The sequence below is a fragment of the Thalassophryne amazonica genome, chromosome 19 (assembly GCF_902500255.1).
Source record: "Thalassophryne amazonica chromosome 19, fThaAma1.1, whole genome shotgun sequence".
In the NCBI taxonomy this organism is placed as follows: domain Eukaryota; kingdom Metazoa; phylum Chordata; class Actinopteri; order Batrachoidiformes; family Batrachoididae; genus Thalassophryne; species Thalassophryne amazonica.
In genome coordinates this window covers 35,940,572-35,957,003 of record NC_047121.1, presented here as the reverse complement: position 1 = coordinate 35,957,003, position 16,432 = coordinate 35,940,572, and the positions used below count along the sequence as shown (strand labels likewise).

The following is a 16,432-nucleotide window of genomic DNA, read 5'->3' as shown; positions in this document are numbered from 1 at the left end:
ATCGATTAAATCGATTAGTTGTTTCAGTACTACTAAACACCTCCTCTTTCTGTCAGATCCCGTTTGGGGTGTGTGTGTGGGGCAGAGTGCCGCCTGTGCGCCTGGACTAAACCATTGTACAACTGTGCAGGGGTGGAAGGGCCCTCAGAGATCTTTCAGTATTATTGTTAGAACAGAATTATGTTTTGCATTTACATTTCTACATTCATTCTAATTATATTCTTTTACAACATGAATTGTATGGACATTAATAACATGCAACACAAAAATGTATTTAATGCCAGTTTTTTGTGGGCCCCCCATGCTCTGGGCCCTGTGTACATACTACCCTTTACCCCCCCAGTCCGACGCCCCTGTATGTATGTGTGTGTGTGTGTGTGTGTGTGTGTGTGTGTGTGTGTGTGTGTATTGCTGGGTGGAGATGAAAAGTAATTAGAATTGTTACCATCTTATTAAAAGGAAATAAGCAAGGACTTATTTTTCCTCTTAATTTTCTGTCCCATTCTAGCTTCAGACTTTAAAAAAGAATCTTGAGAAAGACACAGAAGATGATGACACAATCCTCCAGAACACATACCTCCCTGAACAGAGCAGCCCTCGCTTCAACAAGAACAAGCAGAGAGAAAGGGAAAAAACACAAAAGATTAATACTGATATCAGCAGAAACCAAGAAGAGATTCCAACATTAAAAGGAACAAGAAAGAAAAAGAGGGATCTTCAATTTCCCACTGTACTCAAGAACTTGACAAGTTTCACTGAGAAAGATGCAGATGCTTCCAAGTCTGAGATGTCTGTGGAACCAGATGATGTCATGGGTGGAAAAGAAGTAAAGCGAAAAAGTAAGAAGGAGAGAAGCAAAGGAGAAGAAGCGGCCAAGGCAGCGAGAAGGGTCGGGGACACAGAAGACACTTTGATGTATGAATACCAGAAACAGATTGCACAACAGGAAGAGAGTGCTGCCTCCCAAAAGTAAAGTTAAATAATGATGTTGGGAAGAAGAAAAAAAAGAAGCTGAAATCTGTTGTGACAGAATTGGATGGAGGGTGTGTAAACATTACTATAGAACTTATTTAACATACATTTATTATAATAGAAGCTGTGATATTTATAGAACCAGTTAAGAATTTAATGTCTTTGCTCCATCAGGGATCACGAAGAAAATGCAGAGCAGGATATTAATGTGGAAAATGAGGCTGAATCGAAACAAAAGGGGAAAAAGAAGAAGAGAAAGCAGAGTAATTGGATTTCAGCTGGTCGAAAACACAAGTAATTTGTCATAAAGTTGGTTGCACAATGTGTGGATTAATGTCTTTTTTGCTCCCTCTCTTATTTAGTCATCAATGATGACAGAGAGCCAGAGGCAGAAATGCTGCATGAACAAACATTTGATGACAGCCTTGTGCTGGGAGTGTTCATCCACAGGACAGATCACCTCAGGGTTAACTGCTTGAGTTCACACCCCATGGTGAAGATCCACGTTATCGATGAGAATACTGATCAGTATGTGAAGAAAGAAGACAGGTAATAATTGGTGCTACCTCAAATCTGTTTTCATGTCTGCTTTTGTGTACCCGTGGAAGTAATATTTTTATATATATTTTATATCTTGGTTAGTTTGCTGCATGCTTTTTTTCCTATTTTGAATTGTGTTAAATCTTTTTTTTTTCTTTTCAGAATTGAAAAATTTCCTATAACAGAATGAGTTTTTTCCCCTCTCCCTGTTTGAAATGCATTATTTTCTGTTTCATAGTCATCGGCCCGTTTCCTCATTTTATGAGCAAGACAACATTGGGTATATTCTGCCCATCATGACTCAGCCTTTTGACTTCAAGAAGAAGAAATCTGTCATCCCTGAGTGGCAGGAGCAGGTCATCTTCAATGAACGCTTTGGTTATTTTGTTCAGCAAAATGAGGAAAGCCCCAAGGTTATACTCTTCTTTGAAGTAAGAGACGCTTCATTTCAGCCCGATTCTGAGGCTAAATTCAGTGCTTTTTTTTTTTTTTTACTGCTCATCTTTAAATGTTTCATAAAGGTCCTGGATTTTCTAACAATGGCAGAAGTGAGAGCTAACATTGAAGTTGACACACATGAGCGAGGTTTCAAGAAAATTGCCTGGGCATTCCTCAAGGTACTATATTTGGTGGTGATGAAAATACATTTTATATTTTTCATATTTGTGCTTATTCCGTGCGTTTCCCTGTAACCTGTAGCTTGTCGGCACCAATGGTTCACTGAATATCAACACAAAACTTCGTCTCCAGCTTTTCTGCCCTCCATTCCGTGCAAAGAAATCACCAAAAGCAGTCGAGGTGGTGGAGTGGTGGAGAAAGCATCCTCGAATCAAATATGCATCCACCTTTTACGTTACAGTGAAAGGCATCAAACTCCCAGAGCACGTGAGTCCGTTGCTGCTTAACAGCTCCAACTTTTAATAACCGTTGGATTACTTACTCCGATAATGCTGTAGACATTAATGTTTCAGATGTCTTGGTGTATTGTTGGAACCGAGCTGCGATTGGATTTAGTTGCATGCTTTTGTTTCTGCAGGTGGACCCCTGTGTCCGTTCCATGATGGCACTACAAGAAGAAAGGGGCCACACGTCTTACAGTGAACTGCAGAGCGACGCCACCAGGAGAAGCCTCTCACAGCCTCTAGATGTCAAGCTGGCAGCATCGATGTGGAGCAGGCTGCCTGGTCAGGTCGGTAGTGCCAGAAATTAATGTTAGCACGTATCAAAAGAATATTTATACTGAAGAGTCAGTAGTAACAAGAACTCGGACCTTGGGAGAACACAGCCCAGGTTAGCAGTAGGTGTAGGAGTAGGAGTAGGGTTAGTCCCAGACCCAGTTCACGCCTTGGGCCAAGTTCGCATCGAGCTGACTTCTCTTGTACCTGTGTCAGCTACCCAGATATACTTTGGTTATTCTGTGATCATACTAAACCACACAGATCTATTATATTTATAAATATTATTATTATTATTTTTAAAGGCCTGTCGGATTCCGAACAAGCCCATCCTGTCATTTTGTGGTGGTCAGATGGGCTGTTTCACAGTGCGATTCTCTCATGCCGGGACAGCACTGGCTGCTGCTTGCGCTGACAGAGATGCTTTTCCTGTTCTAGGTAAGCAACATCTCATTTGTGTGCCTGTTTCTCTGCTGATGCTTGTGTCAGCACCTCTGCAGAAATTTTAGACTAATTATCCTTCTGTCTACATGTAGCAGCCATAAACAAGAGTGGATACTGATTTTAAGCATGTCAGCAAAATGTGTTGAAGATTTTCATTCATTGCAGTCATGTGAACAGGTGTTGTATTATGTTCATTTAAATGCTTGTACCACCATTTCTTTTTGTGAGGGCTGACTACTTATATTGAGTTCTTCATCCACTAGCATTCTTACTTTATTTTATTATGTTACTTATTTCTTCAGGTCTGGGTTTTTATTTCGTTCGCTTTATAACTTAACACACTTCAGAGTTCACAGGATCATTCAGGTTATCATTGAGTTTAATGTGGTCTTGGAGTGTCGCTGAGGTCAAATCTCCTCCCAAAGGGTCACTGGCTGGATGTTATGAAGTCTCAAATGTTTCAAGTGAGGGATGAATAAATAGCATTCTACACTTTAAAAAGATGGTGTCTTAAGCCCCCTTTTATGCATGGAGCTGGGTACAGTTACAGAAGACCGTCAACCCAGAAGCAGAGATTTAACTTTTATACTTGACTTTTTATTGCATAGAATTTCTGTAACCACTCATATATTCTACAAATAATGAATGTTTATGAGTTCAATGGTACGAATATTTCATGAGGTGAGCTCATGAAATATTCGTACCATTGAACAAAGTAGACCAGAGTAGTCAAAAATGGCAGTACTATTAGGTATAAAAGTAGGTGAAATAGGAATAGACTAATTGAAAGTACACCACTTGGGATGTTACCGAAATATGGATCAATTTTCACTTGCTGGCCAAATTTACACATAACACTTTCAGTGTTACCGTGTCCTTATATCCCTCCTCAGGAACATTATGGAAATTTCACATCCATCAATGGGAACACCGCTTGGTTTCGATGCAGAAGGTTCTGGGTTCAAATCCCACCCCTGCCACATTTCTCCATATAATGTGGAGTTGCGTCAGGAAGGGCATCCGGCGTAAAACCTATGCCAATTCAACATGCCGATCCACCTTGGATTTGCTGTGGCGACCCTGAGTGCAAACAAGTGAGCAGCCAAAGGGACTTACCTTACCAATGGGAACACAACAAATGAACCTATTGGGTGTGTGATGATTTTAACGCCTCTACCTGGCCACATTACACTGGTTCTGTTATTGACCTGAATAACCCTGTTAGCTTATCAATATGTGCATCAGTTAGCTTCAAATTGAAGAACCACTCTGATAAGTGATGAAACATCTTGAAAACTAAACAACTTCGACGTGCACAGAAATAACCTGCAAATATTAATTTGCTGATTTACTCTTTCAGTGTATGAGATCCCCTCTGGTAAGGTTTTAGCTGCATTCAGCGGACATTTCGAAATAGTCTACGATCTCTGCTGGTCCAGGGATGACCACAGTCTTTTGTCTGCATCTTCTGATGGAACTGTGAGGTAACTTCTCTTGTGTACAGACAGTGCTTGGAGTGGGTGAAGTGGATATATGTTGCAGCTAGTGTTTTACTTATTAAATTCAATAACACCCTTCTCCCTCAGAGCATGGAATATTGAGAAGCTTCTTGGACCCTCACAGAAGGTTCTTCCTCACCCACCATTTGTGTACTGTGCTCAGTACCACCCCAGAGCCCAAAACCTGGTGGTGACTGGGGGCTATGATGGTCTGCTACGAGTCTGGAGGCTTGACGTGGATGACGTTAACGGCCAACTACTACAGGAGTTGGAGGGACACTGCAGTTTTGTCAACACAGTTTGCTTTGACCTTGAAGGTAAAACGTCCACAGTGTCTGGGACTGTGGACATCCAGTCTAAATTTAAATAAGACACCGCGCACCCCATAAACCCATTCATACATTCTCTTCAGGAATGAAATCTCTCATGTAGTTAAAAATGAACAGTATTGTGTTTGTGAAAAATATTTGTCTTTGCTGATCAAAATGAATATATTTTTGTAATGAGCATTCAGTAATTGCATGTGCTACATGTTCCAACTCCAGTATTCCATGGATTATTGCTTTCGTTCAAAGGTTTAAATGGTTTTAGGTTTCAGCATTGTTGTTTACCTGAATTGTAATGTGTTGTTTATTGGCAGTCAAGTTTAAAGCTGAAATTTGTAGGATTTAGGGGTGTTCATTAGTAGAAATGGGGTATAGCACTCATAGCTATCTCTTCATTAATGTATAACTATCTTGGCCATAAGACTGAAGAACAAACAAGAGAAATCAGCTGTTGCTGTCTACTGGTTGCTAGTGCGGGCTGACACGTTTGAGGATCCTCATTTTTGTGAAATGGAGGATCATACATATTACTTATCATGTTGTGTGGGCCGCCAGAAGAGGATGTACTACTGGCCCACCACCAAAGGGCGCCCTGCCTGAAGTGCGGGCTTCAGGCACGAGAGGGCGCTGCCGCCACGGACACAGCCGGGAGTGACAGCTGTCACTCATTAATTCCTGACAGCTGTCACACATTCTTCATCATCGCACTCCATAAAGACCAGACGTCATCTCCACCTCATCGTCGAGATATCATACTTCATTGGAGGTAATATCCTCAGCCGTTTGTGTCTTTTGCAATATATCTGTATATTGTGAGTGTTTGCAGGAGTACCGGTTCCTTTTTCTGTGGAGGCTGAGTGAGTGCAGGACGGCACTCTTTTCCCCTGAGGAATCACTGCGGTACTCTGCAACATATTGAGTGAGAGGTGGAGGTGGCATTCCCACCGCTGTTGTTACTGGGTGTACACACACCCACACTTGACTGTCTTTGTTCTTCGCCAGCAGTACCAGATCCGACAGTCGGGGACGGTGATCACCTGGGAATTCGGGACTTGGCGGCTCCAGTATTCACCAGGTTCTGTGGGGGCGGAAATCGTGTGGTTCCGGCTCTTCTCAGGACAGACGTCTTCTATCCTCGAACCTGCCCACACGTCACCTTTGTAATTTGACTGTAATTATATTCTGAGATTGTCTGTATGTTCGTTGTGCACGTTTCACAACATTAAATTGTTACCTTTTGGCTCATCTATTGACTGTTCATTTGCGCCCCCTGTTGTGGGTCCGTGTCACTACACTTTCACAACATATCACCAGAGAAGGCAAAGGAGCATGAATTCCCATCATCAAAGAAGTGAAAACATGAACGGAAACAAAATTGTGACTGGCAATGCCGAAATGCAGTCTGTGACCTCAAAACGTCATGACACGAAATCCTGTCTATTTGAGAATGCTTTACGTTGTTTGAACACCTGGCATTCACACCAAAGACTTCAATCGGCCATGACATGGGAGAAGGTCATGTGGTCAGATGAGACCAGAATAGAGCTTTTTGGAATCAACTCCACTTACCATGTTTAGAGGATCAGAACAACCCCAAGAAAACCATCCCAACTGTGAAGCATGGGGGTGGAAACATCATACTCTGGGGGTGCTCTTCTGCAAAGGGGACAGGATGACTGCACCGTATTGAAGGGAGGATGGATGGGGTCATGTATTGTGAGATTTTGGCAAACAACCTCCTTCCCTCAGTAAGAGCTTTGAAGATGGGTCATGGCTGGGTCTTCTAGCATGACAATGACCCCAAACACACAGCCAGGGCAACTAAGGAGGGGCTCCGTAAGAAGCATTTCAAGGTCCTGGAGTGGCCTGGCCAGTCTCCAGACCTGAACTCAATAGAAAATATTTGGAGGGTGCCGAAACTCCAAACCTGAAAGATTTGGAGAAGATCTGTATGGAGGAATGGGCCAAAATCCCTGCTGCAGTGTGTGCAAACCTGGTGGAAAAACTACAGGAAACGTTTGACCTCTGTAATTGCAAACAAAGGCTACTGTACTAAATATTAACATTGATTTTCACAGGTGTTGAAATACTTACTTGCAGCAGTAGCATACAAATAAATTACACTCAACAAAAATATAAACGCAACACTTTTGGTTTTGCTCCCATTTTGTATGAGATGGACTCAAAGATCTAAAACTTTTTCCACATACACAATATCACCATTTCCCTCAAATATTGTTCACAAACCAGTCTAAATCTGTGATAGTGAGCACTTCTCCTTTGCTGAGATAATCCATCCCACCTCACAGGTGTGCCATACCAAGATGCTGATTAGACACCATGATTAGTGCACAGGTGTGCCTTAGACTGCCCACAATAAAAGGCCACTCTGAAAGGTGCAGTTTTATCACACAGCACAATGCCACAGATGTCGCAAGATTTGAGGGAGCGTGCAATTGGCATGCTGACAGCAGGAATGTCAACCAGAGCTGTTGCTCGTGTATTGAATGTTCATTTCTCTACCATAAGCCGTCTCCAAAGGCGTTTCAGAGAATTTGGCAGTACATCCAACCAGCCTCACAACCGCAGACCACGTGTAACCACACCAGCCCAGGACCTCCACATCCAGCATGTCCACCTCCAAGATCATCTGAGACCAGCCACTCGGACAGCTGCTGAAACAATCGGTTTGCATAACCAAAGAATTTCTGCACAAACTGTCAGAAATCGTCTCAGGGAAGCTCATCTGCATGCTTGTCGTCCTCATCGGGGTCTCGACCTGACTCCAGTTCGCCGTCGTAACCGACTTGAGTGGGCAAATGCTCACATTCGCTGGCGTTTGGCACATTGGAGAGGTGTTCTCTTCACGGATGATGCGAAGGAGATGTGTTGCACTGCATGAGGCAAATGGTGGTCACACCAGATACTGACTGGTATCCCCCCCCCCAATAAAACAAAACTGCACCTTTCAGAGTGGCCTTTTATTGTGGGCAGTCTAAGGCACACCTGTGCACTAATCATGGTGTCTAATCAGCATCTTGATATGGCACACCTGTGAGGTGGGATGGATTATCTCACCAAAGGAGAAGTGCTCACTATCACAGATTTAGACTGGTTTGTGAACAATATTTGAGGGAAATGGTGATATTGTGTATGTGGAAAAAGTTTTAGAACTTTGAGTTCATCTCATACAACATGGGAGCAAAACCAAAAGTGTTGCGTTTATATTTTTGTTGAGTATATTTCAAAAAATCATACATTGTGATTTCCGGATTTTTTTTTTTTTTTTTTTTTAAGATTATGTCTCTCACAGTGGACATGACTTTAACTGTCTTTTAAAACTTTCCTTGTTGCAGATTGACTCCAAAATATATATTTTATCTGAATAGTTCCCGACGTGTGGGATACATGGGTTATATCTTGATCTTTCAACCTAATCGGTTGTTTTGAAACCTTCGCAGCAATAACAGTTCAGCACCGGTGAAGCATTTTCATTTTGACAGCAGCGTGACTTTGTGAGCGATAATCAGGCAGCAACAAAATGTAAGGCTCTGTAAATTATTCAGAATAATTGATCATAACTTTTAGCCTTATTTTGCGATGTTTGATGTCGTTGATTCCAAGCAGAAGAAGTTTATAATGCCTGTGGACGAAGCGCTGGCTGCAGAGCAAAAGACCAAAAGTGAAAAACCCCAAGTCCTCTCGCACATGCCTCAGCCCCCAAGATCAGGAGTTGGCGTTCCATCTCTCTACTTCTATGCTTTTTACCAAGGAGTGACTTCCATCTGGCCACTCTACCATACAGGCCTGATTGGTGGATTGCTGCAAAGATGGTTGTCCTTCTGGAAGGTTCTCTTCTGTCCACAGAGGAATGCTGGAGCTCTGACAAGAGTGATCATTAGGGTCTTGGTCACCTCTCTGACTAAGGCCCTTCTGCCTGATCACTCAGTTTAGACGGGCGGCCAGCTCTAGGAAGAGTCCTGGTGGATCCAGACTTCTTCCATTTACTGATGATGAAGGCCAGTGTGCTCATTGGGACCTTCAATGCAGCAGAAATATTTCTGTATCCTTCCCCAGATTTGTGCTTTGAGACAATCGTGCTTTGAGACAATCGGTTTGTACTCTGACATGCACTGTCAACTGTGGGATCTTATATGTAGACAGGTGTGTGCCTTTCCAAAATCATGTCCAAGACATCCAGGATGACTGGAGTCCATCCATTTGTAGAAACATCTCAAGGATGATCAGTGGAAACAGGATGCACCTGAGCTCAATTTTGAGCTTCATGGCAAAGTCTATGAATACTTATGTACATGTGATTTATTGTTTTAGTTTTTTAATTTTTAATAAATTTGCAAAAATCTTTAAAAAACCTTTTTGCATTGCCATTATGGGGTATTGTGTGTAGAATTTTGAGAAAAAAAAAAAGAATTTCATCCGTTTTGGGATAACGCCGTAACCAAGGTTGGGTAGGATTACTTTGAAATGTAATCCAAAAGTAATCAGATTACAAGTAATCCAAATATATGTACATACATACATGTAATCCACATTCTTTCAAAGCAATCCTACCCAACCTTGGCCGTAACATTATTGGCCGTAACATTAAAAAAATGTGGAAAAAATGAAGTGCTGTGAATACTTTCTAGATGCACTGTACGTACAGTCACTCTATTTCTAAATGACTGGTTTTTTGTTTGTTTGGTTTGTTTTGTATTCTTATTTATGTTTTAGGAAGAAGAATGTTCTCAGCAGACAATAAAGGCCTGATCATTATATGGAACACGGTCAACGGCACCAAGAAACAGCAGTCATGTCATCACTGGTGTATAGAAAAGGTACATGAAAATAGTGTACTGGTATAGTAATGTAGATGCGCTGTGTTCAATGAAATAAAATAATGTACAAAGTGAAAACATTGAGATTATGTGGCAGATGTATATCACTTACTGGAAATGTTGTCTCTTGACAGAAAATTTATGAGCAAGACTTCAGGGGTACCCCCATCAACATGCTGCAGCTGCATCCAAGTGGACGTTCTCTGCTCATCCACACCAGAGACAGTGTCCTGAGGATGATGGATTTGAGAATGTAAATAAATAAGAAGGCAAATGTGTTACAATCGCTTCAAAGGAATATATATACATTTTCAATAGGCTTAAAGATACGAGACTTTGTAGCTATACTCAGCAAAAATATGAATGCAGCAGTTCTTTTTCATTCCAATTTTCATGTATTGAATGCACACAATGGACAGAACTACTGTAAAGCAGTCAGATTTACAATATGCACCTCCTTGCTTGAAGATCTCCCCCCAGTTCAGATAACACATTTTCTATGGTTTGCAGGTCAGGGCTTTGGAGTGGCTGCTATAATACTTTAATTTTGTTTTCTGCATTGCACTCTCACAAATTTGAAGTCCAAATGTGTTAAATATAAGGGTCCAAAACATGTTAAAATTTTGAAATAATTTTTTTTTTTTTTTTTTATCTTCACACCTGCCTGTCTCTTTCAGCCTGGCCGTAATGAAATACACCGGAGCCACAAACTACAGAGAAAAAATCCATAGTACTTTAACACCATGTGGGAACTTTATCTTTTCCGGTAGCGAGGATGGGATGGCGTACGTGTGGAATACTGAAACAGGTTAGGATCTTGTGTCGCATGTATGATGTACATGCTGCTCAGTTCTCGAAACGTTTTGCATTGTGACTCAAGATGTTGGTTGTTTGGGCTCTCTTTTCAGGTGACCAAGTCGCAGTGTACTCCGAGCTTTGTTATACCACAGCTCTGCACAGTGTGTCGTTCCACCCTCATGAAAACATGGTAGCTTTCTGCTCCTTCGGTCAGAGCCATCCTATTCATCTCTACCTCTATGACCACAAAGGTTTGTGACTTCAGTCTTACACATTTTATTGGAATCTGAGATCTGTTAAATATTTGGGTGTGGCAACCTCAACCTCTCAGTGATCTATGAAGTAAATTACAAAAACATAAATCAAGACATTAAAAAGATATGCCCTGTCACTAGAGACCCAGAGTTCTGAATATGAAATCCTTTCAGTAAATGTAAAAAGGACCTAAATTCAACAATAGTGCATAATTGCATACACTAGAATTATGATTTGTATTAACAAAATACAAAGCTCATGAAGACTTTAAAATGGGTAGCAAATTTTAAACCAGCTTAACAGGACCAAACATTTCAATACAGGATGGAAAAAGGAATGACAGCATGGTGTGTAGAGAGAGCTGGAGAGCTCCCAAAACCTGAAAGATAGGATCTGGGTTCACATGACTTTTGCAGATAACTTCAATTAAGTGACTATTATAGGAAAGAAATCCGGGTGCATCCCTCCAAGGAAATGAACAGAGTGATTCAAACCATAAAGAAAACTTACAAGAAAAGTAATATCAGAATTATCTCAGTACTTTATCATTAAATGTTAGTAACAAACATTTAACCCACATACATAAAACAAAAATGGGAGAAAGATGTTAAGAATGAAAATTACTAAAGATTATGTTTGGAAAATTTGGGAAAAACCATCAGATATCAATCAGTTCATGTACTTGGAGTGAATTTTCTTGGAAGAACCTGGTGTGTTTTTTCATTAAACGAAAGGTGAAAAGTAAACAATGAAAAAAAAAATCATCAAATATATTAGAGAGAACGTTGATGCAGAATACTTGCATATGTTTTGACATGGTCAGAAACTGAGTTTTGGGAAAATGGTATATCGAACAATAGAACAAATGTTAAGATATAAGGACCCTTTGAGTTGTAAAGTATTGTATCTTTGTTAATTTTTCTGACTAAAGTATCACAGGAAATGATGGATATCTGCTGAGAATAATGTTGATAGCCTCTAAAAAGCAGCAACAATGAATAGGGGAAGGGGGAACCAATGGACCTCTCTAATCGAGAAAATCATGATAATTGAGAAACTAGCACAGGTGCGAAAACTACATAAAGCACAATTTTATGAAAAGGGAAGAAAATGGACAGTATAAGACCCGACTTGGCAAGATCTTTTTTCTTTTTTGTTTGTTCATGTTTATTTTTATGTTCATGTTTTGCTGTTACATAACGATTTAAAGTGACAACAATCAACAAAGAGTATTTCATTCAGTTTCAGTTTCTCAGATTCACAATATAAAGGAAGCAGCTCGATCAGCTTCTGCAGACTCCAGAAACACACCTGACCCTCTAGTGAACCAAGAGACATCTGTTTCTTCAACCATGGATCAGTATGCCAGAGCAAAAAGATTTTCACTGAAAATGAAGTATGTCAAGGAGAAGCTGGATTCAGTACTGGTAAATATTCAGCCCAACATTCGAGTCCCAGTTTTCAATGTTTCCCAGTCTTGATCACCAGCTGGAACAACTGTGTGCTGAGCGAGAAGAAATGGTGAACCTGCAGAGCAGGGTTCAAGTACAAGAGTTTGGGAATCACTGCTGTTCACTTTATCTAAATACATAAAGAAACTGGCCTCTAATATTCTGAAATATGAGCTGTTACTTTATGAAATACAGTATGAAGATTTATATTCTTTTTGTGAGCAGAAATATAGTTTGTGCAACTATATTCTCTCTTTCAAACAAACCATTCCAGGAACCACAGCCACAGTCTTCGATGTCTGGATACTTGTATGAACAAGGTATTGCAGTCATTTTATATGGAATCAATTGTAAATATTACTAATATTTTTGCTCATTCTAAATGTTGTGGAAATCACATTTTTATTGTACTAAAAATATTGATTACTTATATTAATTCCAGATAATCTATCTTATTTCATTATTTAATCAACTATTGATGACATTATTATTGTTAATTTCATTCATGTCTGTTGTGACTCTTAAAGTTGACTAAATCTCTCTCTGTGAGCAGTGCTTTGTCTACATTGACGCAAAACATATCTTTTATGTTTCTGTTTTACAGACAAAATGAGCATAACTCCCATGGGGACAAGATTAACACCGGATGCTGACACAGTGAGTGTTGTTATTTTCGTGTTTCAGCGCACCCATGTATATAAAAGTCATGATGCAGGCTATAGATGGTTAAAATGCTTGTACTAGCACTGTCATTTGGTCATCATTGTTAGGTGGTTTCCTTCCAGAATCCAAAAACAAAACAAAAAAAAATGTACATGTAATAATAACACATGGGAAGTGGTTTTGTTTTTTTGTTGTTGTTGTTGTTTTGTTTTTTATGTGTTAAGTGGTTTTGTTTTTATACTTATCTGCTTTCTCTTTCTCTCTTTTTTTTTTTTTTTTAATTTCCCCGGTGTGGAATCACCCATCCATTTTCTAAATCTGATTTTTACCCATAGCCAAAATATGGCCAGCGGATATTGCGAAGGCCTTGTATCTGTCTGTCTGTCCATCTGTCTGTGCTCAACACAAGTCCAGTCCTATTACTGCCAGGGTCTTCAAATTCACAGGGAGCATTCTTGGAGACAGACCTTGGACAAGTTCAAAGATGCCTAACATTGACCTATTTTAAGAGGTCAGAAGGTCACATTCGGTTTCCTATTGTCATGTTCATATGGCCGACTGTTTTTTTTTTTTTTTTTTTTGGGGGGGGGGGGGGGGGGCGGAGGGAGTGTCAGCATTCTGGGTAGGACATGAGACAGCCAATCAGAGTAGAGAGGCGCTGTGACGTCACAGGCTGCTTTCTCTGGCTGCTAATCCAACATGGCGGAATCCAAAACTGCTGCGTTTCTGTGTAAATCTCACGTTTCTCATAAATATTACATAAAAGCTAGCGATAAATAAACACTTCTAAAACTGAAAGCGCTGTTTTTGTAACTTAATAAAACCTCTGGAGTGATTTACAAGACATCTCGCAGACGTCAGCGTGCACAACCATCACATGTGGTCAAAGGTAACTTCCCGTCTTTTCAAAAGCTCATGTATGCGTACATGCATGCCCTTCTGCAGACAACGTTAAAAGGTACATGCTCATACGGCCGAGGGTATTTTACCATTGCCTTATGTTTACAATTAAGGATCATGGAGGGGCTTTAATAAGAAACAGGATATTTCAGTTTGATTTGGACTTCAATTTGAGCATTGTACATCAATGGTAAATGGATGGACTGCATTTATATAGCGCTTTTTCATCTGCATCAGACACTCAAAGCACTTTACAAATAATGCCTGACATTCACCTCGATGTCAGGGTGCTGCCATGCAAGGTGCTCACTACACACCAGGAGCAACTCGGGGATTAAGGACCTAATGATTTTCCGGTCAGGTTGGGATTTGAACCGAGGATCCTATGGTCTCAAGCCCAATGCTTAACCACTACACCATCACCTCCCCTACATCAAATTGCAGGCTGACCGCAAAAAAATTCTTTGGAGACCTTATCAGATCTATATGAAATTAAGTTTATTCTCTCTCTCTCTCTCTCTCTCTCTCTCTCACTCTCAGGGAGGATTAAATGTTTCCTTCCCACCTTTGTCTCTCCTGTCACCGTTCTCCAAGCTGCAGCTCTCTGGTTCTGTGACAGAGAAGCATGTCCCCCAGAGCAGCCAGCTCTGTAAGTAACCCATTCAGTTAATCACATCATTTTTTACTTTCTGAATGGATGTACTGCAGCTCTGTGGCATGTGGCGACAAATATTTGAGCTAAGTAAGTATGTAAGGGTGGCAGGGATTATATTTAAAAAACAGGAACACTGGAAGCACCAGGATAAAAACAACAACAACAAAAAAACTTGGACATTCACTTTCCTGCAGAGACACGAGAATCACCAAATATGTTTGTCAAGTGACCTAATGATTCAATTTATTTATATAGCGCCAGACAGCCTAGCGTCCTATCCTGGGTGTACCCCACCTTACGCTCTGTGACTGCTGGGATTGGCTCCAGCCCCCCGTGACCCTTAATTGGACTAAGCGGTTGAAGATGAGTGTGAGTGTATATAGTGCCAAATTACAACATGTCACCCCAAGGTGCTTCAAGGTCTAACCTTACCAACCCACTTGATCAACAGTGGTAAGGACAAACTCCCTCTGGTGTATTTGAGGAAGAAACCTCAGGCAAACCAGACTGAGGGTTGACCCACTGCTTAAGCCAAGCTAACAATAACAAGAATCCGGTGAAGAACATACAGTAAAGAATTGTCAAACGTACAATCAAAATAATGTCCACATTGGAAGTCCTTGAGAAGAAGTCCAGCGGGAGTCATGACCCACAGTTCATGTCTGACTTCATCTAAGCTTCACGTGGTCAATCACAGCAATGAAAAGCAATTCTGTAGCTTCACAATACTGACCAAGAGGCGGCATATACAACCCCTGGCAAAAATTATGGAATCACCGGCCTTGGAGGATGTTCATTCAGTTGTTTAATTTTGTAGAAAAAAGCAGATCACAGACATGACACAAAACTAAAGTCATTTCAAATGGCAACTTTCTGGCTTTAAGAAACACTATAAGAAATCAGGAAAAAAAATTGTGGCAGTCAGTAACGATTACTTTTTTAGACCAAGCAGAGGGAAAAACATATGGAATCACTCAATTCTGAGGAAAAAATTATGGAATCATGAAAAACAAAAAAAACGCTCCAACACATCACTAGTATTTTGTTGCGCCACCTCTGGCTTTTATAACAGCTTGCAGTCTCTGAGGCATGGACTTAATGAGTGACAAACAGTACTCTTCATCAATCTGGCTCCAACTTTCTCTGATTGCTGTTACCAGATCAGCTTTGCAGGTTGGAGCCTCGTCATGGACCATTTTCTTCAACTTCCACCAAAGATTTTCAATTGGATTAAGATCCGGACTATTTGCAGGCCATGACATTGACCCTATGTGTCTTTTTGCAAGGAATGTTTTCACAGTTTTTGCTCTATGGCAAGATGCATTATCATCTTGAAAAATGATTTCATCATCCCCAAACATCCTTCCAATTGATGGGATAAGAAAAGTGTCCAAAATATCAACGTAAACTTGTGCATTTATTGATGATGTAATGACAGCCATCTCCCCAGTGCCTTTACCTGACATGCAGCCCCATATCATCAATGACTGTGGAAATTTGCATGTTCTCTTCAGGCAGTCATCTTTATAAATCTCATTGGAACGGCACCAAACAAAAGTTCCAGCATCATCACCTTGCCTAATGCAGATTCGAGATTCATCACTGAATATGACTTTCATCCAGTCATCCACAGTCCACTATTGCTTTTCCTTAGCCCATTGTAACCTTGTTTTTTTCTGTTTAGGTGTTAATGATGGCTTTTGTTTAGCTTTTCTGTATGTAAATCCCATTTCCTTTAGGCGGTTTCTTACAGTTCGGTCACAGACGTTGACTCCAGTTTCCTCCCATTCGTTCCTCATTTGTTTTGTTGTGCATTTTCGATTTTTGAGACATATTGCTTTAAGTTTTCTGTCTTGACGCTTTGATGTCTTCCTTGGTCTACCAGTATGTTTGCCTTTAACAACCTTCCCATGTTT

The 16,432-nt window shown here is 40.6% G+C and overlaps 1 protein-coding gene across 1 annotated transcript in view; it reads left to right on the top strand.

Moving 5' to 3' along the window:
* Positions 1-16,432, top strand: part of ahi1 (Abelson helper integration site 1) — a 28,842-nt gene that overhangs the window by 7,247 nt on the left and 5,163 nt on the right. The window contains 19 exon segments of the mRNA XM_034194881.1: positions 509-965; positions 968-1,043; positions 1,147-1,235; positions 1,335-1,521; positions 1,751-1,943; positions 2,034-2,129; positions 2,212-2,397; positions 2,549-2,701; positions 2,993-3,125; positions 4,492-4,615; positions 4,718-4,947; positions 9,691-9,794; positions 9,929-10,047; positions 10,472-10,602; positions 10,703-10,843; positions 12,096-12,274; positions 12,573-12,618; positions 12,903-12,955; positions 14,402-14,510. Of these exon segments, the coding sequence (XP_034050772.1) occupies positions 509-965; positions 968-1,043; positions 1,147-1,235; positions 1,335-1,521; positions 1,751-1,943; positions 2,034-2,129; positions 2,212-2,397; positions 2,549-2,701; positions 2,993-3,125; positions 4,492-4,615; positions 4,718-4,947; positions 9,691-9,794; positions 9,929-10,047; positions 10,472-10,602; positions 10,703-10,843; positions 12,096-12,274; positions 12,573-12,618; positions 12,903-12,955; positions 14,402-14,510 (2,806 nt within the window).